Source organism: Podarcis pityusensis (assembly GCF_964106645.2).
Source record: "Podarcis pityusensis genome assembly, chromosome: 7".
NCBI classification, from domain to species: domain Eukaryota; kingdom Metazoa; phylum Chordata; class Lepidosauria; order Squamata; family Lacertidae; genus Podarcis; species Podarcis pityusensis.
Genome location: NC_138031.1, coordinates 9,732,976 through 9,759,472, shown reverse-complemented (window position 1 = coordinate 9,759,472; position 26,497 = coordinate 9,732,976). Strand labels below are relative to the sequence as shown.

Here is a 26,497-nt window from a genome sequence, read left to right as displayed (position 1 = left end):
GGTTAATGGGATAAGCAGAAGGAACACAGGCGAGATAATGCAGAGCTAGCAGCAGGATCACCAAACCCCCAGTATGAACGGCCGTGTTGTCTTTTACCTTCATTAACTTCTTCTTTTTTGGTACTATCAGAATGCTTAACTGGCATTACAAACTGGAAAGGAAGACAGTACTGTAGTTACTGCAAATTTATACCACCAGGGCAGGTCAAAGTCAAGACCTGCCTGGAAACAGCCTTTCTCTAGCATGAGAAATTAAGTTCGATGCAGTGCAGCAGCCCTGTGAAGACCACAAATGCACAAACACGGTTAACGAGAAAGCAAAACAATGCGCATGCTCCACAATTTTTGAGATGGAAATCACCAGCAACCATCTACAACTCAACCTCAGCCATAGCTGTCAACTTTCAGATTTGAAAGTAAGGGATCAACAGCCTCAAAAATAAGGGATCAGCAGCCTCACCTGTCCCGGGGACAGTCTACAGGATATCTAACAATCCGGGATAGCAGCGGGAAATGGCGCTGGAATAAGGGAATTTCCCACAAAAAAAGGGAAGGTTGACATCTATGACCTCAGCTTTCAGCTAACCAGTGCTCACTGCAGTCTATCTCAGCACAAATGGTTTGTAGATTTCAGGTAGAAACTTACATTTTAATAAAGAGATTCCACGCTACTTAAGATGCTTTTAAAATGAGCTACTTGTCACTTGCAATACAGCATCATAGTGGCAAGCAACACTTCAATTATATTAGCTAACCAAAGTGTCCGTTTGGACTTGTTTTAGTTCCTGCTTGAGCATTCCCTACAATATGGACTATTTTTTCCATCTTTGGAGAGAATAGACAGGCACACCAAGGACATGAACCGGAACTATATCAAGGTCACATTGAAAATGCAAGATATTTTGCACAGATATGGCATTCCACATACATTGACTATTGTGTTTAAGACCAACCTCCACTCTGCCTTGTGTCAGACTGCATGCATCACTCCTTATAGTAAACTATTTGGAATTGGTTTACAGCAGATGAAAGGGAAATTTTGAAAATAGGCCTTCAGCGTAGATCTTGAAGCAAACCACTGCCACAAAAGGGCAAATACACACACAGTATTACACAAAACCGAAGACAAACTATTTTATGGATTACCACTTTCACAGATAATTGGAGGTTGCATTTATTCAAATGAGGTGGGAATCAGCACAGTTGACGGTTGCCCTCTCCCGCAGTCTATCCAGTTTCATGGCTTGATTATTCAGGAAGGCAGATTTTCCAAATCAGTTGAAGTAAACACCCACCTCTCAGCCGTTCCGTCTGTTAGAGCTGAGTGTAGGATGTTTACATGAACTAAGAATCAGGGATAACAATGTGAACACAACACTGATGCACTTCAAAGGAGTCCATACTTCAATATTTCAAGATACCAGGTACACAGAATGCAATGGAGAGAATCAACATTATTTTCCAGCCTTAAATCCCCCTTGCTGAAGCCATAACTTTCGTTTTAAGGGAGTTAAAATCTCAACTAGGACACATTGCTTTTGAACATGTCTGTACAGTGTGTGTGTGTGTGTGTGTGTGTGTGTGTGTATAACCTTTCCTTTTTCTGTTGACAGCATGTTAAGTTTTTATTGTTCAAAGAACAAGCAAAGATTTAAAAATAAGGGAATAAAAACCACAAGAGGCAATAAAAGCAAGCAGACAGTGGTCACACTATTCCATCATGATGCAAGTAATATATCTTATTGACATTCCCCTACGATCTCCCAGAAATTTGAATTTAAAGCATAGCTGAGGTGAAAATTAAAAGATTAATTGCTTGCACATTGCAGCAGGGATCCAAATAGCGACTTGAGATTCATCCAAGAGTTTGAGTAATCTCAGTAGCACTTTACTTTCATATCTCTAAACAGTGCATTCCTCTGCCATACTACAAATTGCTTTTTAAAAGTCCCCTCAATTTTGTTTGCCATTTGAGTCAGTGATCCTGTGTTCATAAGAGCAAGTTTCAAAGCCCCTTAGACACAGAACCGTTTGCATACTTCATAGGATCCCAACCAGCTTATGACACAAGGGTTATCACAAAGGCATTGTAAATAAAAAAATTGTCCAGTAGCACTTCAGAGACCAACTAAGTTAGTTCTAGGTATACATCTGAAGAAGTGTGCATGCACACGAAAGCTTATACCCAGAACTAACTTAGTTGGTCTCTAAGGTGCTACTGGACAATTTTTATTTTATTTTTTTATTTAGACTGTGTCAGACCAACACAGCTACCTACCTGAATCTACAAAGGCATTGTGTTTGCTTTCATGTGTGCACACAAGCACCTTTAAGTAAGCTAAGAAAACTCATTGGTGGGTGAGGAGCTTGGTATATTGGTCTTGCCATCAATTTCTGCATAGTTCATAGATTCAGGTAGGTAGCCGTGTTGGTCTGACGCAGTCGAAATAAATAAAAAGAATTAAAAACTGTCAAGTAGCACATTAGAGGCCAACTACGGTAAGTTTGTTCTGGGTAGAAGTGTGCATGCACACAAAAGCTTATACCCAGAACAAATTTAGTTGGTCTCTAAGGTGCTACTATAGGGACGCGGGTGGTGCTGTGGGTTAAACCACAGAGCCTAGGACTTGCTGATCAGAAGGTCGGCGGTTCGAATCCCCGTGACGGGGTGAGCTCCCGTTGCTCAGTCCCTGCTCCTGCCAACCTAGCAGTTCGAAAGCTCATCGAAGTGCAAGTAGATAAATAGGAACCGCTCCAGCGGGAAGGTAAACAGTTTCCATGCACTGCTCTGGTTTGCCAGAAGCGGCTTAGTCATGCTGGCCACATGACCCAGAAGCTGTACGTCGGCTCCCTCGGCCAATAAAGCAAGATGAGCGCCGCAACCCCAGAGTCGGCCACGACTGGACCTAATGGTCAGGGGTCCCTTTACCCTTTAAGGTGCTACTGGATCATATTATTATTATTATTATTATTATTATTATTATTATTATTTCAACTGCCTAGCTAATGTTCATATTTCAAGCTGATAAGGAATACCCCATCTAAAGAATGATCAGCAATTGTTTTGTCTTCTTTTTTTAAAGCCTTCTCCAGTAACACATGGCTCATTTCACTTGCTTCAGTCATCTGGATTTTCCTTTTAGGCCTGCCCTGGGAACAATGGCCCTTAGAGCCTTACTGAGAAACTATCTGAATGAACCATGTTTTTGTTTGGGATTTGTGGAGCCTGCATGCATGTAGGAGGCTGGGGAAAGTGACCTTCAGCAACCTTCCAGGAAAGCTAACTGTATTAGAAACCTGTTTCTTCATATATATTAAAAAAAGTATTATCTAGCCCAGGGTTCCCCAAACTTGGGTCTCCAGTTGGGTCTACAGTTCCCATCATCCTTGACCATTGGTCCTGCTAGCTAGGGATGCTGGGAGTTATATTCCAAAAACAGCTGGAGACTTGAGTTTGGGAAAACCTGACCTAGCCCATCAACTGGTTATTATACAAATAAGGTGTGTAAATGCCACTTGACTGGGCAGATAATCTTTTCTACATATACTACCGTGCCTTCCTCCAGCAACCTCAAGTAGAGAGACATCCCATCTATGCAATGGAGCAGAGAAGGAGCTTGTGTCTTTCAGCAAGCTTAGTGCATCATGTTCCTGCAGTCCTCACTCCGTTGAGACAACAGGTGTGTCAACAGCTCGTGGTTGTACGTAGCACAAGCGCAGTGTCTGATTTTGCAGACTCAAAACAGCTCCAGTTTTAGAATTGCAGCCATTATTAACACCAGTACTCAATTGGCTCAGGTGACACTCCAATTCACAAAGGAGGTTTCGAAATGATCTGAGCCGGAGAGCAAATGGAATGGCAAGATTAACACTCTAGTGCTGCCACGAAGGAGGTGAAAATAAAGAAAAAACAAAACAGGATAACAATATGGCCACTTCAGCTGGTAAGAGCATATGTGAGAGTAAATAAATCCACTTCAAGAATGAAATGCAAAGAATGAAACATATTTTTAGAACTGTTCTAAGAAGAGTATCTGAAAGGTAAGCATCATATGGATATTTAGACATCTGAAAGCGAGAACACTGAAGAATTCTTGTTTGTAGCAATAAAGTATACCCTCTCCCTATCATCACAACTTACAATCATGTCTAAAGGTTTATTGTGAATACCAGTAAGAAACAATCAACTATTTTAAAAACTGCTGATTGACACTCGAGCGGCTTTACTTCTGACAAACAAGAGCAAAGCATTTTTGTTGGTTATTATAAATCCTAGTTGCTGGCCTGCTATACATAGTGGAGGAATAAATATAAATGATGTAATCTAAAAAGGAGCCCGTAATGGCAGAAAGCCACAGTCTGTCCTTTCAGTGCATTTTTGGCATTTAGGTGGGGGATAGCCTGCTCAAGCACATATACATGGATGTCACATATGACATCACAAGGATGTCGTGCAAAACAGGGTGCTTCCTGAGCATCCTGCATTTCTTGTCCCTTGTATTCCTGCCTTTTTAGATGGTTAACGTCAGATTTTATTACTCAGTTCCAAGCTTAACTTCCAGAGGCTTCACAAACATTAAGCAAACAGAAGGATAACAAATATTCTAAGAGGCTTCTGATAGGATGCAGGGCAGTATATACCGGTAAATGATTAAAATGGATAATAAGGTAAAGGTAAAGGACCCCTGACCCCAGCCCCCAGAACAGGACCCAGAGCCATGCCGAAGCGGCGTGCAGCTTCGGCATCGCTCTGGGAGCTTGCAGGGCTGGGGGAAGGGGAAGCTCTCCGCCAGCCTCCAAACCAGGTCGGGAGACAGCGGGATGGCGTGCTGCGCCTCTCCCGCTGTCCCCCGAGTTTGCGGGGCTGGCGACGGGGAGGAGCAGGCTTCTCCCCCCCGCCAGCCTTCTAACCAAGTCGGGGGACAGTGGGATGGCGGCGTTCCGCCTGCCCGCTGTCCCCCAGCTTGTGGGGCTGGCGATGGGGAGGAGCAGGCTTCTCCCCCCCCCCCCGCCAGCCTTCTAACAAAGTCGGGGGACAGCGGGATTGCGGCGTTCCGCCTCCCCGCTGTCCCCCAGCTTGTGGGTCTGGCGGTGGGGCTCTCCTGAAGCCTGGAGAGCGAGAGGGGTTGGTGCGCACCGACCCCTCTCGCTCTCCAGGCTTCAGCGAAAGCCTGCATTCGCCCCATAGGACGCACACACATTTCCCCTTCATTTTTGGAGGGGAAATAGTATGTCCTATAGGGCGAAAAATACGGTATTTATCTACTTGCACTTTGACGTGCTGTCAAACTGCTAGGTTGGCAGGAGCAGGGACCGAACAACGGGAGCTCACCCCTTCGCGGGGATTCGAACCACCAACCTTCTGATCGGCAAGCCCTAGGCTCTGTGGTTTAGACCACAGCGCCACCCGCGTCCCATTAAAATGGATAGATAAAATATTACTAAATAATATGTATACTGCACCCCTTTGTATACGTGTGTTTGTGCAAAAGGGCAGGTTGTAAGGCAGAGAATGCAAAGAAGGTTTAGGAAAAATGAGGGAGGGGGGAAATGGGCAAGAACGCATGCTTTGAATACAGAAGACCCCATGTTCAAATCCCTGGCATCTATTTAAAAAGTGTTAAGACAACCCCTCCATGCCTGTCAGCTTAAAATAATGTATCGTTATAATGGATCTTTTTCTTCCACCGTTGTTTATGAATAGCCGGTGGCAGCAAACATCTGACTGAAAGCTAAAGCTTACAGCTTCCAGTCGGGGATGTTTACAGCTACAGACTACTTACTGTGCATCTGGAGCAAGGAAGCCACCTTTGAAAAGAAAAAGAAAAGTTAATTTTTAAAAACGTAACAAAACACCACCACATTTCCGTATCTCCTTTGAACCATTTCATGGTACCAATTATGACAGCACTGCAATCCATCACCCTTGATAACACAGCTGCCATATGTTGAGAAAGCACAGCAGTTAAGCGCTCAAAGACTAACGTTTAAGTTATGCAGAAAGGATCTCACTCAAAATATTTATGTAAGCAAAAGTGGGATTTTGTTTTTTAAAAGAGGATTCGGCACCTCCAATACAGCTGACAAGCTTCTGTTGAAACGTTAGGAAACAGGTTTTAAAGCTTTCTCCAGTAGAAAGCAAGATGGGGCCAAAACCCCTGGCAGAATCTTGAATTCCAGCTCTCGCTGATTATCCTAAGATTCACCTCTGTAAAGGGAAGTCTGGGAGTGAATGAACAAGTAGGAACCGAGAAACAAGAAGGAAGCAAGGACCACTTGCAAAGCTGTGGGAGGGATTTTAACAGGTGTGAAGCTCTGCTCACCTAACAACCGTGTGGTTGCCAGCAGCTTCACCTGTCAAATTTGGCCCATGAGGCTGATCCTGATTAGGACTTGGCCCACAAACCCAAAAAGGTTCCCCATCCCTAAAATAAAACCATCATTAAGTGTGCAAAAAAAAAATTGCATTCCCTCCCCCCAGTCAAATCTTTCAGTTAAATTCCATGCACCATTGGAAAAAAACTCTATTATTTCATAAAGCACAAGCGTTGGAAGGGACCCTGAGAGTTATCTAGTCCTTGTTGGTGCCTGGGTACATGGAGCTGGACCTCGCTGGGCTTCTGCACCAACTTGGAAAATGCCAGGCAGCTGCGTTCTCCTCCACAAGTGACCCTCGGGATGATTCATCACTCTTCTTTCCCAATGCGCTTCTGCGACATATATCCGAAGATATATGCATGCAATACATAAGCAGAGTCCAAGCAGAAGCTAGGCATTGGAGGTGTGGATTTCTAAGCTACGTTATTATGTACAAAACAGAACAAAAGAAATCATAGCTCCCCTCTCCTTCATCTCTGAGAGAGCAGAAAAGCAAAAGTGCAACATAACGGAAAAGTGTAACTGAACTTCCCTTCTCGTGACTCCAACAGTATGGAATGTCAACACAGACATGAGATGAAAACAATCACACATCCTGCAATGGCAGGAATGAAATCCCAACAGTCCTATCCCTTGTAATGCAGGATTCTCAACTAGATCATGGGTGAGAGATGGCCACCTAAACTCTGTTTTAAAAACCTTCAATGAAGGAGAGTCTATCACCTCCCAAGGGAGATGGTTCTACTACTGAACAGCTCTTTCTGTCAGAAACTTCTTTCTGGTGTTTAGTCGGAATCTCCTTTCTTGTAACTTGAATCCATTGGTTCAGGTACTAGTCTCCAGAGCAGGAGCTTGCTCCATCTTCCATGTGACAGTCCTTGAGATATTCAATGGGTATCATATCTCCTCTGGGTCTCCTCTTTAACTACGTAATCAGCTGATGCAAGGCTAAACCAGAGATGAGAAACCCATGGGGCTCTAGATGTCGTCCAACAATTCCTTCCATCATCCCTGACCACTGGAAATGCTGATGGTAGGTAGCAGTCCAGCAACATCTGAAGGCCACAGGCTTCTCACCTCCAGGCTAAACAACCCAACCCATGTGCTCTCAGATACAAACACTCAACATTCCTTAAATCAAAAAAAGGTCCTGAATTTTTCAATAAAAAAACAAAAAGTCTGGATGCTGGAAATGGAAAATTTATTCTGATCACAAAAAGTGACACAATCCATTCATCAATGCTCCCCCACCAAATTCGAGGTGACACTTCAGAGGGAAGGATCAGAAGGGGATCAGCAGCATCTTGGCTCACAGTCACTGGCAGTAGTACGATCAAAGGCGTTAGCAAGAGGCATCCATCTGAACAGGTGTCAGGCAAGCAAATGAACCTTGTAAAAGACCAGGTGGGAACCAGCTGTTAAGGCTGCATGCCCTATTTCAATAAGCATTCCATCATTTGTTATTAGGTTAGTTTGGCATGTTTGATTTAAATGACAGTCCTATAACTTGTATCCTTTTAAAAATTATCATTGCTAAACCTGTCAGGTAGAAGCTTCCTGTTAAATAATAGGAAATGACAACAGCAGTTCATTAAAAAAATACTCAAGTTTACAGAGGAACCATCCAAGGATTATTGAGTAATGGCCAAAGAGTTGGGGGTAGGGGGAAAGAGAAAAGGGAAGATGCTCGGGGAAAATCCAGGCCAACTCTTTAGACTTTACTCAACAACCCTTGGATACAAGTTATAGGACTGCCATTTAAATCAAACAAGCCAAACTAATCCCCAAAATCACTGGGCCATTTCTTCAACAGTGCAAAAAACTGAGACAGTACAAGTTATCCACAAGGAGACACCTACACAAAGAAACCTGGCAGTTAAACATTTTCTAGGTGAGTGAACACATCTGCATGAACAGCAGGCTCACAAAGAAACACAGATGTGTACCTTTTTTGAAAAAAAAATAGAATGAGGAGACCAGAAGTATATCATTTGCCATGTCTTCATATTTATAGATCGCTGGTGGTACACAAGTAGTTCTTGGTCAAGGTTAGACTGAGGAGACTACATGCAGTCTAATAAACTGACCTTTTATTTTATATATTTTAAGGACCAAGTGTAAAAAAAACCCCAGTAATTATTTCCAAGAACACACTCTACCAGTAATTCCACAACTAGAAATCTGGAAAGAAATGTGGTATTTCACGGAGAGGTAAGCACATGGTATTTGACTAATTTGGCTGCTCTTAAAACTTTCTATGAGAAGCCACTATTAGAACTTTCTCCTTTCACACAAAAGAAGAATTTGCAGCAGACAGTAAATGCATGCAAGAAGCAGTTGCCATCACTTCTTCCAATGTTTTTTCATCATTAGGCCTGCCATCCTTGCACTCTTACACAAGAATCAAATCCCACTATACCTAAGAGGACTTACTTCTGAGATATTTTTATTGTTAACACAGTCATCTTGTCTCAGCTGCACTCAACAATATGTGGAAAAGCAAGCGTGTGTGTGTGTGTGTGTGTGTGTGTGTGTAAAATTGGGAGTCAGGTGTGTAAATTTCATTAAGGGTCTCCCAAGCACCCCCAGCGTCAACAATTCAAGTGCCTGGAGGCAGTTGGAGGTTGGATGGCAGCTAACAGATTGAGGTTGAATCCTGACAAGACAGAAGTACTGTTTTTGGGGAACAGGAGGCGGGCAGGTGTGGAGGATTCCCTGGTCCTGAAGGGGGTAACTGTGTCCCTGAAGGACCAGGTGCACAGCCTGGGAGTCATTTTGGACTCGCACTTCTCCATGGAGGCACAGGTCAAATCTGTGTCCAGGGCAGCTGTTTACTAGCTCCATCTGGTACGCAGGCTGAGACCCTATCTTCCTGTGGACTGCCTCGCCAGAGTGGTGCATGCTCTGGTTATCTCCCGCTTGGACTACTGCAATGCGCTCTACGTGGGGCTACCTTTGAAGGTGACCCGGAAACTACAACTAATCCAGAACGCGGCAGCTAGACTGGTGACTGGGAGCAGCTGCCGAGACCACATAACACCGGTCTTGAAAGACCTCCATTGGCTCCCAGTACGTTTCCGAGCACAATTCAAAGTGTTGGTGCTGACCTTTAAAGCCCTAAACGGCCTTGCTCCAGTGTATCTGAAGGAGCATCTCCACCCCCATCGTTCTGCCCGGACACTGAGGTCCAGCTCCAAGGGCCTTCTGGCGGTTCCCTCACTGCGAGAAGCGAAGTTACAGGGAACCAGGCAGAGGGCCTTCTTGGTAGTGTCGCCCTCCCTGTGGAACGCCCTCCCACCAGATGTCAAAGAGAAAAACAACTACTAGACTTTTAGAAGACATTTGAAGGCAGCCCTGTTTAGGGAAGCTTTTAATGTTTGATGTATTACAGTATTTTAATATTTTTTTGGGAAGCCGCCCAGAGTGGCTGGGGAAGCCCAGCCAGATGGGCGGGGTATAAGTAATAAATTGTTGTTGTTGTTGTTGTTGTTGTTGTTGTTGTTGTTACTCAAAAGCATTTTTTCTTTGGTTTTCTTTTTATTTTTCCTAACAGGTAACTCAAGAAACAGTCCAAAGTGTACATAAAAAAAGTAGGGAGAGTTCCTGCACTAACAGATTACAAACTGAAAATCTGGATAAAAATATTACACCCATTCATTAAATAGCTTTTTAAAATAACCTTTTGAAACTGACATTTTGCCACCAAAAGCAGATGCGGAAGACAATCACAAAGGTGTGATGGGGGCCCTTATTTTTGAGAGTGAAAATATGTAATTTCAAAGACTTAATTATTTTTAATTACATAGTAGGCGATAATGTGGCGTTCCAGAAATTAGATTTCTGCAAGAAAAATATGAGACTATTTTGAGAACAGTTTGGGGCAACAAAATCTAAATGCAGAATGCAAGAGTAATATGAAATAGAAGTTACAGCTACCTATTCAAAAAGCAAAGACTCCTTCTCACATTAACTTCAGTGGTTGGACTGGGTGACACTCAGAGTCCCTTACAACTCTACAGTTCTATAATTCTCTGACTACTGTTTCTTCTTCACAGTCTGATACTAGTGGCAGATACACCAGGTTCAATCAAGGCAAGGGGTTATGGAGGCTGGTCTGTTTGAAAGAGGCACACCACACTGCCATTTTTTGGCCAGGACTGCCCACACATTCCTTTTCAAAGAGGAAATAAGTCCAAGATACTGGAAGATCTCCCAACAGTAAACTAACACTCCACTGTTGTGGTTCTTATACAAATCTTACAACAGCAGGGACACTTGGAACATCAGACCAGGTGCAAGCCTGCCATTGTGATGAACGCCTAATTTAGAAAAGAAAAAGTTAAGATACACTTGGGAGCAATTTTATGCTGGCTCCTTGCAAGTAGTCTGGCTCCTGAATGGGGTTTGGATCTGCTATAAGTTTATGCCAGCTTAATTTACGCCAGCTTGCTTTACGCCAGCTTCTTTTGTATAGGATTACTCCCTTGAATGTATGAAATGGTTTAACCTAGTGTGTATCTTTTGAAAACTGCAAATAATAGTTACTGCCTCCCCCACCTGAGACTTCAGTAGGTGATGACGTGAAGTTTGATCCATTCCACCCAGCACGGTTCCAGCAAAAATTGCTCTTCCGGAACTGCTATTTTAATCAGAAAGCAACATTCCTTCCTAATGCAAATAGCACTTGCCTATCAACCATATTTGTTGGGACAGGACACGGAATAAACTTTGCTTCATCATCTGCTACAGTTCTTTCCGGGGCCACGGGCTGTTATTTGCAGTTTTTTAAAGATACACCTGTCATTGAGAAGTGTTTTTAATGTCACATATAGCTTGGGACTTTATAAACATTGTTGACGAGTGCTCACAAAGCCAGAAGCCAAAACTCTTATCCTATGTTCCAGCATTTCTGATTTCCCGATAACAACTTCAGGCGTGTGGGTTATTATCGGAAGCATTTAAATCTGAATCAACAGCTGCTAAGAGTGATTCAGAAAGCACTTCTGCTCTTTTGTATTTGATGGTAACATTTGAGAGAGGGGAAACAACCCCCTTCTTTAGACGTTTCTTGGCCCAACTGCTACGTAGAACTTTCATTTATACAGGCACGTTTCTTATTTCAAGTATGCAGACAATCTTTAACAGAAGTACAAAAACAAAGTTATTTGGCGATTTGAAGACTGAATTTCCTCTCATCAATGACCAAAGCAAGTTTTAGGACCTCTCTTATTAAGGACTTGGCTCTCAAAGGATGCAAGTTTCCTTAACATGAAACAGTGCTACTGAACACTCAGAGTGAAAAGCTGTTTTATTCATAGGAGCAGCCAGTTTGATAAACGATACGAAATTTTAGTAGCATTTTCCCCTATTGGTTTCCAGTTGCAACTACTCGTTTCAGACGAGTGTCCCCTTCCATGGCATCATAAAGTGATGTACAGAGTCTGTAGAAGAATATCAAGGTCCAACAAGGCAGTGACAAAGGCAGCTGAAGGCAGAGGAGAAACCCACCTTTTGAGATGTGTGACGATAAACAAAAGGAGGGTGAGTTGGTTGGGGATGGTTGAGGATGGTTGAAGCAGTGCTGAAGGAAGAAAAGACCAGGAAGGCCACAGAAAGTAAAAGAAAATCAACTAAGTAGCATATACCGCTAAGAGAAGAAAAGCAATTGTGGAAATAAAAGTGAGACCTGGTGTCAGCTACAATAAAATGAATAAAAGAGCACTCTGTTCTTTGAAAAAAAAAATGCTATGGGAACTGGCCACAACACAGGATGACATTTGAGACACAAGGTTTTGGACCACAGAGTGGTCTGAGTAATTGTATCTCTGTTTGAGATTTACAGATTTTCTTGGGAGATAAGTCAATGTGAATAAGCAATAGATGCCCAACGTTATTAGGATTCCTATAATAAAAAAGTTTATCAACTGCATAACAAGAATGCCACTCTCTATCTGAGAAATCGCCAACAGGCAACCCACCTGCCAAATCTGGTCCCAAAGGCAATTTCAACATAGCCACTGGAAGTCTTACCAAATTTTAATCAATTTAAAATGATAGCATTGTAGAGTTGGAAAGGATCCAACGGTCATCTAGCTGCACCAACTTACACAATTTCAATCACAAAGAGAAGAAAAACAATGTCAAGTTATAACTAAAGGAACAAATATCTGTTTATTACAAGTCCCCTTTGCGGTGCAATTTCTAAACTTTTATAAACTTGCACATTTGATAACATCAAGGTTGTAGGTTCAATCCCTTTATGAGACAGCTGCATATTCCCACATTGCAGGGGGTTGGATTAGTCAGCCTTTCTCAACCTGTGGGTCCCCTAGCTAGCAAGGCCAGAGCTCAGGGATGATGGGAGTTGTAGTCCAACAATATCTGGGGACCCACAGGTTGAGAACCACTGGATTAGATGATCCTCAGGGTCCCTTCCAATTCTGCATTTCTATGATATGAGCTCTATAACTGTGATGGCCAACTATGACACCTGACTACATGCAAAGAGACATGTTTGCAGAACAAAACTAAACCCCCTAGCTCACAAAACATTGCAGAAGAACATAATAGGCCTAGATTTTACAGAAGCTGGACATCCCTTATCAAGATTTATCACTCTAGATTAGTCCCTACTAGGGCAGATTATAGCAATAAAAACCAAGATGCACAGTGGCTGGCAATCAAGAGGTCTGCAAGATAAAGCCAGGAATAATCTGTTACCTGTAGAGCATATATATATCCTGCAGGGCACCTTGACATCCAAGTTGCTGTGCAGAAATTGGGGAGCACTGTACTACCCTAATCCAAGTATGGCAAAAAGCAGCCTTTTGGAGCCTTACTCATCTTTCCCTGCACCATCTCAGTGGCTTGCTGGAAGGAAGAACAGCATGCTAGGACAGATGACAGCAATCGTTCTGATGACGCCAAAACACGCTCATATTCAAACTGTCCTAGAAGGTGAGTCAACTATGCTGCAGTTACCGGATATTGATCAGGTCTGCAGCTGAACTATTGCCTTTTAAACTGTACATTCTGGCAAGCCAGGAGGCAGTCCTTTAGGCATCAATATAACTCAGGCTGAAGTGCAAAGTTCCGGTAATTCAACATGAAAGACTGCTTCTGTGAGCGTTCCAAAGAGATCAATACATATTCAACCATGAGAGGCCATTTACATGATAAAGATGTTAGGAACATCATTATGCCCAAGCATGCCAATTAAGAAGCAACTTCCAAGTAGGGATACAAATCATGATCATCTGTTTCTGGCTTTCAACAGCCGGCATTCATCCCACTCATGCAAAATCTCAATCAAGGTTCTATTCTGCCAGTTAGCAGACAGAAATTCAAAGGCCTCAAAAGGGTGAGCAGGGCTTTTCCTGTATCTTTTAAAGGACCACAATTGCTTTTAGCAACCACGCAACTAAAACCCTAGCTTACAAATTTTAACTCGAAGTGGCAATTGTAAGTTATTTTAATATACTGTTATTCTGTTAGCCCCAATTGATTATATTTTGCGAAAGAGTTAAAAAGAAATGCTAGTAGCTTGTTATGATGAGTATTTGCAGGAATACCTTTTCTCCTAAAAGTCTGTTATTAATAGACTCACAGTGATGCTCAGTCTGTAATACCACCTTGTAAGAGAGGCAAGGCTAAGAAACAGTACAAAGTCACCCAGTGTACTGCATGACTGGGTGAGGATTTCAACATGGGTCTTCTTAGTCCAAGCCAAGCACTCTAACCCTTAATTGCTTCTTACAGAAAGCTGAAGCTGGGCTCTCAGCACAATTTCTTTATCAAAAGGAACAACCACCACCCAGCTGTAAAACACAACCTTTGTGAATAAAAGGCCCTGGGTTAAAATCCTGACATCTTCATTAAAAGTCCAGATAGCAAGGCTGGAAAAGAGAGAGATGCTGGAGAGATTCTACTGCCATTTGGCACACATATGGACCCACCATTTGACAACATGCAGCAATGTCATATGCTCATACATTTAAATGTTCTTAATATTGTTCAGCCTTTCGAGGACAGAGGTGGCCATTTCTGGCACTAACTGTTATATGACTTTTTCAGTGGAGTGGTTCCAACTCTGTCAAGTTGATTTCGAAGGTTCTCTGTTCGCCTTCCTCCTACTGTACCCCTATTAATTTTAGAGACAAACTTTTTTGTTACCCCACCCCACGTGAAGTGACCCTCCAAACCTCCAAGTCACCCTCTAAACTTACCAACATACTGTTAGGGCTGTTTTCTTGAATCTTGGAGTCTTCTAATACAACTTGCGACAAGCCAACATCCAGTAGTCTGCATCCTACAGAACAGAAATACATTCTTCAGTGCCGGTTGTCTGTCTTTAAAGTACCCATACAAATATATTTGTGCACATCTCAAGATACAGCAAATCAAAAAGTGTAAAACTGCATCAACTGTCTTGCTTCTGTCAGGCCACATGCTAAAGATGCATTACCTATCTACCAGTTGTTGAAAATGTCCCTAGGCCAAACCCCAGGTAGTTTCACATCTTTTTTAAAATAATAAGACTCGATGAATAGCTCAGTTGGTTAGAGTGCTGTGCTGATAATGCCAAGGTTGCAGGTTCGATTCCCGTATGGGACAGCTGCACATTTCTGCTTTGCAGGAGATTTTTGACTAAATGGTCCTCAGGATCCCTTCCAAATCTACAATTCTATGCAAATACGTAATTTATTTCTGCAACATTTTATACCCAGTCTTTCCTCAACAAGTCCAAAGCAGCTAAGTTAAAACAATAACGTAATCGCAGTTACAATTTCACAATTCAATATAATAAAGCAGCCATAAAAGCACTAAAATTTAAAAATAGAAAGTGCCCTCCTGTTTAAAAAATGTTGATTTAACTGCAGCAATTAAAACCACTTCAAAAAGAGAGCAATTGTTTATGTCCCTTTCTGGAAAAGGAAGGCTTTGACCATCCTATGAGAAGCCATTAGAGAGGAAACAGGATGAGCATCCCTCAGGAAGAAAATTCAGGACTGGAAACAACCAGGGGGAAAGCTCTCTCTGTGGTCCCAGCTGGGTACAATTCTCAGGATAATGGGACACATAGGAGGGCCTCAGACAACTATCTCAATGGGCAGGCAGGTTCATAACTTGCTTAGAATGGGGGCGTCTTGGGAGAACATCCCATTTTATTTTACTCTTAATGCTGGAGTCTAACCATCAACTATCTAAATGTTAGACAATAAAAGCAAGCAAAGAACCCACCAGTGAGCAGGCTTCCTTGCAGACAGCTGTATCAAGCTCTCCTGTTTAAAATCTGGTCTTTTCCTTTTAAAATCTAGGCACCGTGTTACTCTAGAGTAGCCGTTCACCAACCTGGTGCCCTCCAGACGTTTTGGATTACAGCCCCCAGATGACCGAATCAGTCTTAAATTTGTTTTAATACCTTCCAGTGTGTATCTGGGCACAATTGAAAGCATGGCCAATGTTTCTGTTGTTGTTTTAAAGGAACTGTAAAACTAAATCCGAACTTAATACAAATATAAAGTATCCTTGAATTTATGGCCTTCTTAAAATGTGTGAAATCTGTTTTACTTTGTAAACAAACGATTGGAAGGAAAACATCCTTCTCAGTCATCATACAAGCAACGTTATCATTTTATAACATCGAGAGGGAAATAAATATTTTAAGAGGTTTAATAAAGGACACCCACAGAGATGACCTTAAAAGGAATTCCAGGAAGACTCGTTTGCAAACACAAATAAATAATGGGTTTGTTTTGCTTTTTAAAAACCTGTTTTAAAATGTAGAAAAGTTTTGATTTTGAGGTTAATGAAGTTAATTATTCTGCTCTTTAAAAATGGGAAGGTCAAACAGCATTGTTTTGGGGAAACCAAAAATAGCTTTCCTGAATGTAAACAATGTGCAAAGAAAACAGCCCAGTAGCACAAGTTCAGATCCTTGAGTCTAGTGAGCTGCTCACATGTCTTTGTCTGTGTGTCTGTTGCACCCTTTACTAGCCCTGTACAACCTTCTCACTTCCCTTTCAGACAGCTGATCTGTTGACAAAGGGGGGAGGGGGAGAAAAAGAAAGCTAGTCTGTATAAAATTCAATTTGTGCATATTATGTTACACAGCTTAAGAAACAGCTACATTTATTATTAATATTTAACTGTGAGGTATGTAAGTAGCTAACAATTGCATGTTTAGCATTTGCATTTGTTCTCCTATTCATATGCTAAGCAATAGCACAGTTCCTGCTTGCAGAATAGATGTGTGTGCCTTTTAATCCTAAACAGAAGGTGGGTAGTAGAACAGTCTAGGTCTCAAACACTTGGAGGCTCAGTGCTGGGCCTCTTATGTTGAAGGTGTAGCAGGTCAATCTATATACAATCTAGTGTAAAAAACAACACACAATTGAGGTAGGGGAGCCAACTATTTTTTCCCATGGCTTCTAAATTTCCCCTCTGCCACCGTGTTTGCTGTCATGCCAACAATGGCTTCTGTAATATTCTGTACCAAATGCTGTGCCACAACATGATACATGACACCACCAAACCTAACCACCAGCCTACTCAAAAGGTCACATGAATCGGGACAGCAAAATTCCACCATGCAATTCTGTGGTGATGCCACACGAATCCCACAAGGAAAACTTGTAAGCAAAGCAGCAGAAAAGATGGCAAAAGTCGTAGCAGGTAAAGGGGAAGGTCTCGATGGATAGCTTGGTCTGTACAGCACGAGACTCTTAATCACGGGGTCATGGGTTCAAAAAGGCTCCTGCATTGCAGAGGGTTGGACTAGATGACCCTCATGGTCTATACAATTCTGTGATTCTATGGAAAAGCTAAAAGAGAGAAAGGCCATTTGCAAATTACAAACAGTTTTGAAAGGCAAAGACGCATTTCAGCTTAACTCTAAATTCTATTTTGGCATGTTTTATTTTGTGTTCTTATCCCCCAGTGCTAGTTTCGCTTATCCTCTACTTTAGTCATCTTCAGGTAGTGTTCTGAGGAATTTCCTCATAAGCTAATCAGGATTCGTAAAGGTAAAGGGACCCCTGACCGTTAGGTCCAGTTGCGGACAACTCTGGGGTTGCAGCGCTCATCTTGCTTTACTGGCTGAGGGAGCCAGCGTACAGCTTCTAGGTCATGTGGCCAACATGACGAAGCCGCTTCTGGCAAACCAGAGCAGCTCACAGAAACACCGTTTACCTTCCCACCAGAGCGGTACCTATTTATCTGCTTGCACTGCGTGCTTTCAAACTGCTAGGTTGGCAGGAGCAGGGACCGAGCAATGGGAACTCACCCCGTTCCAGGAATTCGAACCGCCAACCTTCTGATCGGCAAGCCCTAGGCTCTGTGGTTTAACCTACAGCACCAACCGCGAATCAGGACTCATACTTAGTCATAAACTTTAATTTCAGTGGGTTCACTCAGTGTAAAATTTAGCTGAATATCACCCTTTTTTAAAAAAATTGTCGACCCAACCACTCCTTTCCTTCTTGCATCTTTCATTCAGCTTCCGTTCTTTAAAAACACAATGAAGTTTCCCAGAGACCTTACTCCTAGGGATTCAAAAAAACGCCTCAGAGGAAATTTCGGACATGGAACAGAAATGCTGTCTAGGTCACTGAACATTAATATTTTGTTTTCCTTTTATCTTTCTAACTTTCACTTCAGTGTAAACTCAATTACCATTACTTGGGAACAAGATTAACCACAGATTCTGCTGCAATATGGGCACACAGATTGCAAAGAACAAGGCCCAATGTTGTAAACTTCTGGGCACTACTTCACTCTTTCTTCAAATGTCTCCCTCAAAAACTATTTATTCCATGAAGCGCTTGCACATCCCTCTCCGGTCCTCCTTTTATCATCTCCATTCCTATCAAAACATCAGATTGCAAGCTCCTTGGGACAGAGCCCTGTATCTTTTTTGCTTATGTTCCAGAGCTCCACGTCCCAAGTAAATAAACTTCTATGCAGTATTGCTAAGGTATTAAGTCACATCTTGGAGGTTTTCCAGTTATGCTCGTGTGCAACATTAGGGCCAAACTTGTGCTTCTCCAAAAGGGAATCAGCCTACAGTGGATTGTGAGTTGTGCCACATGCCAGCACAAGATGAAAAATCTGGCAGGAACATACAAACTTGAAAATTTTAAGGTGGTTTAGCCTTCACGGTCAAGGAGAAAGCTTGAAGATGCAGAAGTAATTGCTTAGAAAACAGAGATAAGCCAAAGAGACATTAGGGGTCTGCTGTATAACTAGTTTTGAATTATATGACTTTTAATTTGTATGAGCTCCATCACCTATAACACAACCCATTCCTTCCTTTACACCTTACCCCAATGTCCAAATTTTGCAGCAACTAGCCCCCCCCCCAGATGAAAACCAATTACAAATATATCACGGTTTCACAAAGCTAATGATGTGAAGCTACACCACTCACCCATGATCTAAAAGGCCAAATTCCACCTCAGCTCTTATGAACTCTCAAAACGATTTTCAGCTACACAGTCTTATTTTGTCATCTGCAAAATCTGAAAAATATACCTCATACGATTATGATGAGCAAGGCTTTTCTAAAGCACTTTGCACAGTGCAAGTTCTACATAAACAACTTTTCAACCATGTGCATCGTCCAACCTGCGTGAAGTATTTGAGTTATGGCAGACAAGATGTTGAGTGCCCTGTTGTACAAAACAAATGAATTAGTATTGGCATTTTAAAATTTCCACCAGAGACAAGCAGGAACCTCACGTAAGGATAAAGACACGTGCAGATCACGAGCAGGTTGTGCTAGGATGATCGCATGCAACACTTGCTCATTCTCCTTCAAACTTTAAGAACTAACACTAACTGTTGGGAGGAAGACAGTCCTGCATTTTGTTCCCAGAGTGCTGCACTTTAGAGGCTGTACAAATAGTTCTCACTCTCCCATCTGTCAAGAGCTATTGACCAACTAGATGGGAGAATGAGCACATCACAAATGCTGTTTTGTGTTAAACAAGGCAGTACTATGAAGTGCAAGCATGCAGCCATGGCCCTCAGCCCTAGAGAACACGTTGAACAATCCCTTTAAAAAAAAAAAAACCCCAGCAGAAGTGTAACTGGCGGGAATGGTAACACAACGAAGAGAGGAACAACAACAGCAAACGATACAGGTTGCGGCTAAGCAACCCAGAATAAATTATTGCAAAGTTGCACAACCCATGCCTCTCCTCCCACATCTATGGAAACATGGCATTGCCCCTGCAATTTATCCTAGCATTTGAGAGATAAAGGCTGCAATTAAATATGTACCTAACACTAAGACTTGCCAACTTCCACATGAGAGCTGGCCCAATTTATTAACTCCCACTAAAAGCAAAATATTAGAAAAGTTGTGAGCCAAGTGGTTAGGGAACTCACGCAGAGTTGAAGAATATTCAAGAAGTGAAGTCACCCCTTTTGTTGAACCCTCTTATCTCCCAAATGCCTCATCCAATTTACCTCAAGTATTCCAGAAACATTCTAGCACCAAGTTAAATATTACACAAGGTTTCAGGCAGCAAGTGGGGGTGAGCAGGGGAGGGGGGAATAGATGGAAATTGGGACAGAAAGAATTTCTGACCCACAAGTACCTATCAACTTTGATCGCATTCATATAAACTTAAGAGACAGAGAACTAGAAAATTGCAGAAGAACTTCAAGAAGGTTCACATTAAGCTCTGCCCCACATTCTTCAATTCTCCCTAAAAAGAATTTAGACTGACTTTAAGTCGGGTAGAAATACCTCCTAGGGTTCACGTTTCAAAGTAAACACCTGGTTACTGCTTGGAATGTTGTCGCTATTGTTAAATTGCTTACAAACGTTGATGTATATAGAATTGAGTTTAGAAAATCCAGCAGCATGGGGCAGAAAAAATTATGGGGCTTCATTTTCCTATGCAGAAATTCCATTTTTGTAAGCTCATTTGCAGAAAATGAATGGATGCCAGTTGCAAATACAATACTAGGCAAGCTAGGAATGTAATACTTTTTTGCTTTGTCTAATAAATACAAGCAAACTGATTGTGCTAAATTAGATCACACCCCAGCATGTGAGAGTATTTTCTTATGCCAACCAATTTTTCCCCTGTCCTGATGCAAAAAAAAAAAGTCTCAATTCAGCCCCCCCCCCCCGAAAACCGACATCACTGTGCTTTAATATATTGCTGCCTCTTGAAGAAAGCTTGAGTTGTTGCATTTTTAAGACAGGACTGTGAGATGTGCCCAGGACAGGGTAGATTTCGAAGGCAGGCATTGAGAAAGACGCTTGGCAGCAACTCCCTGGTAACTGTCAACTGGAGGAACTGCTTTAACACTGCAACAGAAAGTGGCAAATTTCTAGGACTTAAAGCACTCTTAACATCCCCATCTTTCTCCTTTTCAGTTTAGAAGAAACTGAATGCCGCTTTCCCTTCTATTGTCATCTGTCCCACTGACCACCTTCCCCAAGTTTTCTTCAGATTCTCTCTGTGATGTTGGTGTTCCACAATTTTCCCCAGAAATGGGCATGTTTATTTTACTTGCATTTAATAAACAGAAACTGCCAAGTTTTCCTAATACTGCATTTGCAGTTGGAACCCATTCACTGTTACTAATGAACTTATGAAACGGAAAAGTTTTGGACTCTCGTTTGAAAGAAGCCGATTTTAGGATTCATTCACACAAGAATTAGCTCCGAGAAATGCCAGTAGTTGGAATTTGCTCGTGGAAGTGCCACAATAAAGGATTCCCCAGAGCAGCTGAAATTACAGCTCTGTGAAGTACTTTGAAGTGCTCTGGGGGCTATTTTACTGTGAAACATGTGCAAACGTACTTCATGCAGTGAAGTGGCCACACCTGAGGGGCAGGAAGAGAGGGAGAAAGAATTCTCTCTGCTCCCCAGAGAGGAGATGGTTGCTAAGGCCACTGCTTCATCCACCAACGGGGAGAAGGCCACCGACATGGCCAAACACTGCACCTTATATTTCACGAGGGCTTATGCTCTGTCTTCTCCTGGAAACCAATACAAGAAACAGCAGATGAGAGAGACTGTACAGATTCTTCTCCATTTGCCCTCCCTTCCCCACAACTGCACAGCAGTATCTATTCTTAAGATATGAACAGGTATTTTACTCTAGTACAACTATTGTTTTAATATGGTGATGTATGTAGATGTCACCTGAGAACAACTTGAAAGCTGAACTTTCCTCCTCATACCACACTGTTCTAGAAACACTGTACACATGGATACCTCTTTCAAAAGGTTTCACTTACGCATGTACAGCGGTGCCTCACAAGATGAAATTAATTCGTTCTGTGAGTTTTTTCGTCTTGCGAATTTTTCGTCTTGCGAAGCACGGTTTCCCATAGGAATGCATTGAAAATCCAAAAGGAAACAAACTTGCAAGACGTTTTCGTCTTGCGAAGCAAGCCCATAGGGAAATTCGTCTTGCGAAGCAACTCAAAAAACGAAAAACTCTTTCGTCTTGCGAGGCATTCGTCTTGCGAGGCATTCGTCTTGCGAGGTACCACTGTATATAATCTAAGCCAGAAGTGAGGAACCTCCAGCCCTCAAGCCAATCCTGGCCCACCAGGAGTCCAATTTGAACTGCCAGGCTACTTCCCCAAAACTATGCCCATTCACCCATCGGCTGACATCACACATGATATCACCTAATAGGCACTAGATAATTGTTAAATCCTGCATTGGCTGGGTACGTGTTCCCAGAAGTGCACAGCCAAACTGAGCAGGAATGAACCCACACTTATCAGCTGAGGAGCAGGGTTCAATCCTGTTCACCTTCTTGTTTCAAGGAAATGGGCTTCCTCTACATCATTTAGGCAGTTTTCCATGAAAGCCTGCATCTGATCCCCTGCCAAAATAGCAGGACCCTCCCATTTTTAGCAGGAGATTCCAAACATTCAGAAAGAGAAGTGCATCAAAATCAGCTAAAATGGAGGGTTTTTTCTTCTTCTTTTAAATCACTGTTTTAGGAGGGGATTCTATGCAACTCTCTGCTAAAATGAAGGAACAACCCCTCCCTTTTAGCAGCCCACAAGGTGCTTTTAAGTCCCAACTCTGAGAGTCCAAAGTACTTCGGCCCAAGACGTCACTGTGATGCCTTGCGAGTCACACATTGGCAGCCTTGCACACCTGCCAGGTTTGGTCAAAGAGGCTGATCCTGATAATGTAGACAAAACAGTTTCCCTACCCTGATCTAGACTGTACCCAAACTCCCATTTCCCACACAACGTAACTGTAACTGCTGCAACCTGCTCCCAACTCAATGATGTCCAACACAGAAGATAAAGGAACAGCACATTCTCCATAATGTTCAGTATGAGGGAAATCCCAATCTCAGGGCTGCTTGGAAGGCTGTAGGTGGGATAGGATGGAAAACTCTTTTACATAACTACTTCCTTATACTCGTGATGCACGTACAAGTATCCAGACAGGCACTACCACTGAGAATATGTCTCACAGTAACACTGTCTTTCCTCCCAACAAGTTAACCATCTCCTCAGATTTGAAAGGGACTTACAACATGACATATATGAAGAGCTGTGTATTGCACTGCAAGAGATTGTGTACTTGTTCCAGATCTCATGAGCAAAAAAATGCAAAAAAAAGGCCAATGTGAATAAAACCTCAAGGTTTTGAGAAAAGATGCTTGTCCCACTTGCTATAGAGAACACAAACATATTTAGGCTGGTGACCTCCACAAACCCACTAAGGTCATAAGATCTGGAATGATCTGCTGAGTTACTGCTTCTTACCCACACTTCAAGATGTGGAAGGCAGCTATGAAATTGGTGACATATTTTCCAGGAGCACATTAACACACCACAGACGGAGCTTAATTTTTAACCCAGTTTGTAAAAAGGCCAATGGAATCTCCACTTTTTGCTTTCAATAACCCTTCTGAGGTTATGCCCTCCCTCATGTGATATGTTATTAGAGCAAGTGAACTCAACTTCGCTGTGTTCAGTCCAAACTGTTTGGGAAGGGAAAAGAGAAAGCAGGGCCATCTCTCAGCCTCTCCACAACTTCTTACAAACAGCTAAGGCAGCCCCAAAAAAGAAAAGGTGAGCAGCCTTCGAAGAGCCCCACCCATATGAGGATAATTATAGCAAAACCAAAATAATTCTAGTCCTTGGGAATTGTGGGGCCGAGAGCGGGAGGAATCAGGCCAGAAAACTGAGATTTTATATAGCAGCTAATTGAGCTAATTGTGCCCATTTTTATTCAAATCAACAAACTGGATAAGCCTCCTGAGGAAAGCAGCTGGGAGGAAGAATTCTCTACCCTGATGTCAAAATGCTAAGAAGTTCACTTTTCATTACTCTGTGGAGGTTTGCCCTCACCAGCATTCTTTACTGCTGTTCTGCAAAACGAGACAGGGTGGGATAGCATTGAGTAAGCATGCTGACAAGTCTGGCAGGTTCAATTAAGACTGTGCTGTGATGAGCTATCGGGCTGATTGCAGAGAAGTCACCCTATGACTACAGCAATTTACATCTGTTCTCATTCTAGAGATTTCGCACTTATTTCAAACAATCATCTACTTAGGTGTACATGTGATTTCTTCTTTTAGCCCTGTAAAAAAAACAACAACAACGATATAAATAGAGTAGTTTCCTGATACAAAGCAGCAACTGCTCATATAGTGAACAGGCAACATCCACATCTTAGATGCACAACTGTCAATCACCGCAGGCCTGGGTACAGCACATCGAAATGAAGTAATTTCAATGAACCACAATTTTTATAAAAAAAATCTTGAGCAGCAATGCTGCATCAGCCGTCACTCAGATTCCCCCTAAGAAGTGCACTGTCAGCAGAAAGTTTCAGAAAGCAGAACCCAAGTTTCCAGCTCAGGAGCAACCTGCTGTTGCTATACGCTACTGCTCCGAGACTTCTCATCTCATTCTCGCTTCCTTGCACAAACTCCCTTTCCTTCAATCCAACACTGCTTGCAATGGCCATGAAGAAACAAATCTGATGTTTTAGTCCCAGTCCCTCCCTATCAGACATCATGGGATATATATATATATTTAGTCCGTACAACATCATCCGTCAACAATCTTAAAGAAGTGGCAAGCCTAGCTAAGGAAAGCAGATAAACAAGGAAGTGAAGAGTGTTACACAAAACTGTCACTTGATATCCGCCTTTTATAGAAACTATTTTGCTGGGAAGCTTGAGGGAAACACTCCGGATATCCCCTGCCCCACTTCCTCAATTCTACAGAGAAAGGGAAAGCTCTGCCAGCTGCTGGGTTGTCTCCCTTTCCCCAAACACCCAGTTGCCCCCTAAAGGACGACTAAAGTGTCAAACAGCAATCACCAAGACAGGGTGCTCCAAAAAGATAATCACAGAAATCAGAGCTGCCTTCTTATGCAGTACAGCTGCCCTAACAGGGAAGACCAGGGCAAAACGACAGAACTCTTTTGCGTCTTGTATCACCAACTCTTCCAACCCATCTGTGACATTCCTCCCTAAAGGAATCTTGACAGCAAAGCAGGGAAAACATCTTTATCTCCGCTCCGCATCACCCAACGTAACCAGAAAAGGACCCTGCGGGGCATGCAGAGGTCATGGCATGCATATATGTATTTGTGTGTGTGTGTGTGTGTGTGCAAGCTTGCCCATAGCATATAGAACAAAGACCCTTTTTCAAACAGCACCTTTCCTTTTTGTACCAGCTCACTTTTCAGCAAGCCCCCACCCTACCCTTCACATTCCCTTGACATCCTCAATACCCAGAAACACGGCAAGGAGGAAGCTTGTCAACTTAGGTGGGAGCAGTAGTGTGGAAAGAGACAAGCACAGGACTGTTGGTACTTCTCTGGGACAATTGGGACAGATATGGGGGCACTCTAGCATGGTGCCCGCCCGCCCCCCAAAAAAACCCTGCAAAAGAGCAGAGAGACTTATTTGAGGAGCCGAATATAGGTGCGTTTCAATGTGGGGCTGTCGTTTTCTTTCAGAGAAGTGCCGAAAAAGTGGGGGGGGCGCTTCCTGCTTTGGACCCCATAAGTGAGGTGGGGACACACACACCTACATAGGTCTCAGAAACACACAGACCACAAGGACTGGCACCTTAGGGTGGTTATGTGTGCGTTGGGGGGGGGGAGGGACACATTACATGAGGGGAAGGAAAGACTTCCTCATTTAAGTCTAGGGCTCCTGAGGACAGCAGGAGAAGCACAGGGGTCACCCCTACGTGGGGGGGGGCTGTTGCTGTTTTTTGCAGAAGTGCCAGAAAAAAGAGGGGGGGAGGGCAGTTTCTGCTTTTGACCCCAATGAGGTGGGGAAGAGAACTATAAGAAACATAGGGGGCAGCCAGAAGCACCTAAGACTGTGAGGAGGGCTGGCACCTTAAGGTGCTTATCTGTGTATGTTGGTTTGGGGGGGGCACACATTACATGAGGGGAACCAGAGGCTTCCCCCCCCCATGTCACCCCTATAAGTTCAGGGGCTCCTGAGGAGAAGCAATGAGAAAAGGGTACAGGGGGGCACCTCTTCTATGCCCCCCCACAAAGCCCCCCCAAAGGTGAGGAAGGGGGCGTGGCCACGGGGAACAGCGCACCCCACTCCTCCTCCTCCCCCCCCGCCCGTACCTGCTGTGGGGGTGGGGGGTGCGGGGGGGGGCTCTCGCTCTCTCCCCTCCCGCCCAATCCGCCCCCCCTCCCTCCGCCGCTCCGGCCGCCGCTGCCGCCGCTTCTCCTCGCCTTTAGTTTGACCTTTTTCCGTGCCTCAGCTTTCTCCCCGCCCTCCGGGTCTCTGACGTCAGCGCCCTAGCAACCAATCCCCGCGCCGCCTTCCCTTCCTTCCTTCGGCCTCCCCCTTCCGCGCGCACGCTTCGCCCCGCCCCCCCCTTCCGAGCTCTCGCGCTCGCACGCCGGTGAGAGAGAGAAGGGGCGTGGCGGAATGGGGGAGGGCCGTTCGGGTGAGCCCACGTGGGCGCGCGGGAGCCAATCGGAAGCGCGGGCTGGCGAGAGGCGCGCTGGGGCGGCCGCGGCTCCTGGTTCTGGCCGCGCAGGGGCAAGAAGAGAAGGGGGCGTGGCGTGGAAAGGGCTTCCCTGATTGGAGGAGCGGGAGATGGGAGGTGAGAGCGGGGCGGGGCTCGA

General features: G+C 43.5%; 1 protein-coding gene and 1 long non-coding RNA gene across 18 annotated transcripts in view; both read right to left on the bottom strand.

The window, feature by feature from the left end:
• Positions 1-26,497, bottom strand: part of LOC308480958 — a 183,357-nt gene that overhangs the window by 3,679 nt on the left and 153,181 nt on the right. The gene's annotated exons all lie outside the window — the stretch shown is intronic.
• LOC308480927 (uncharacterized protein) lies at positions 1,120-26,118 on the bottom strand. 17 transcript variants are annotated; one of them, XM_081012921.1, is made up of 6 exons: positions 22,624-25,233; positions 21,223-21,378; positions 14,604-14,686; positions 11,887-11,959; positions 5,784-5,808; positions 1,120-1,344 (listed from the first exon to the last, which is right to left on the bottom strand). In XM_081012921.1, the coding sequence occupies exons 2-6, from the start codon at positions 21,326-21,328 to the stop codon at positions 1,299-1,301; spliced, it is 333 nt and encodes a 110-aa protein (XP_080869047.1). In that variant the 5' UTR covers positions 21,329-21,378; positions 22,624-25,233; the 3' UTR covers positions 1,120-1,298. The 17 variants fall into 17 exon arrangements, 2 of the variants coding, with proteins under 2 accessions (XP_080869047.1, XP_080869048.1); XR_013988301.1 differs by lacking the exons at positions 1,120-1,344; positions 5,784-5,808; positions 11,887-11,959 and adding exons at positions 7,563-7,767; positions 18,806-18,896; positions 19,980-20,090 and having other exon boundaries at positions 21,200-21,378; positions 22,624-25,258; XR_013988302.1 differs by lacking the exons at positions 1,120-1,344; positions 5,784-5,808; positions 11,887-11,959 and adding exons at positions 7,563-7,767; positions 18,806-18,896; positions 19,980-20,090 and having other exon boundaries at positions 22,624-25,254.

Bases quoted from the DNA above. Each gene is read 5' to 3' on its own strand.
- LOC308480927 (XM_081012921.1), bottom strand. From the start codon at position 21,328: ATGTCGGTGGCCTTCTCCCCGTTGGTGGATGAAGCAGTGGCCTTAGCA. The intron at 14,687-21,222 runs GTGTGGCCACTT...TCTGTTCTGTAG, and splicing joins CCTCTCTTCCTGCCCCTCAG to GATGCAGACTACTGGATGTT. The intron at 11,960-14,603 runs GTAAGTTTAGAG...TTCTTCCTTCAG, and splicing joins ACAGCCCTAACAGTATGTTG to CACTGCTTCAACCATCCTCA.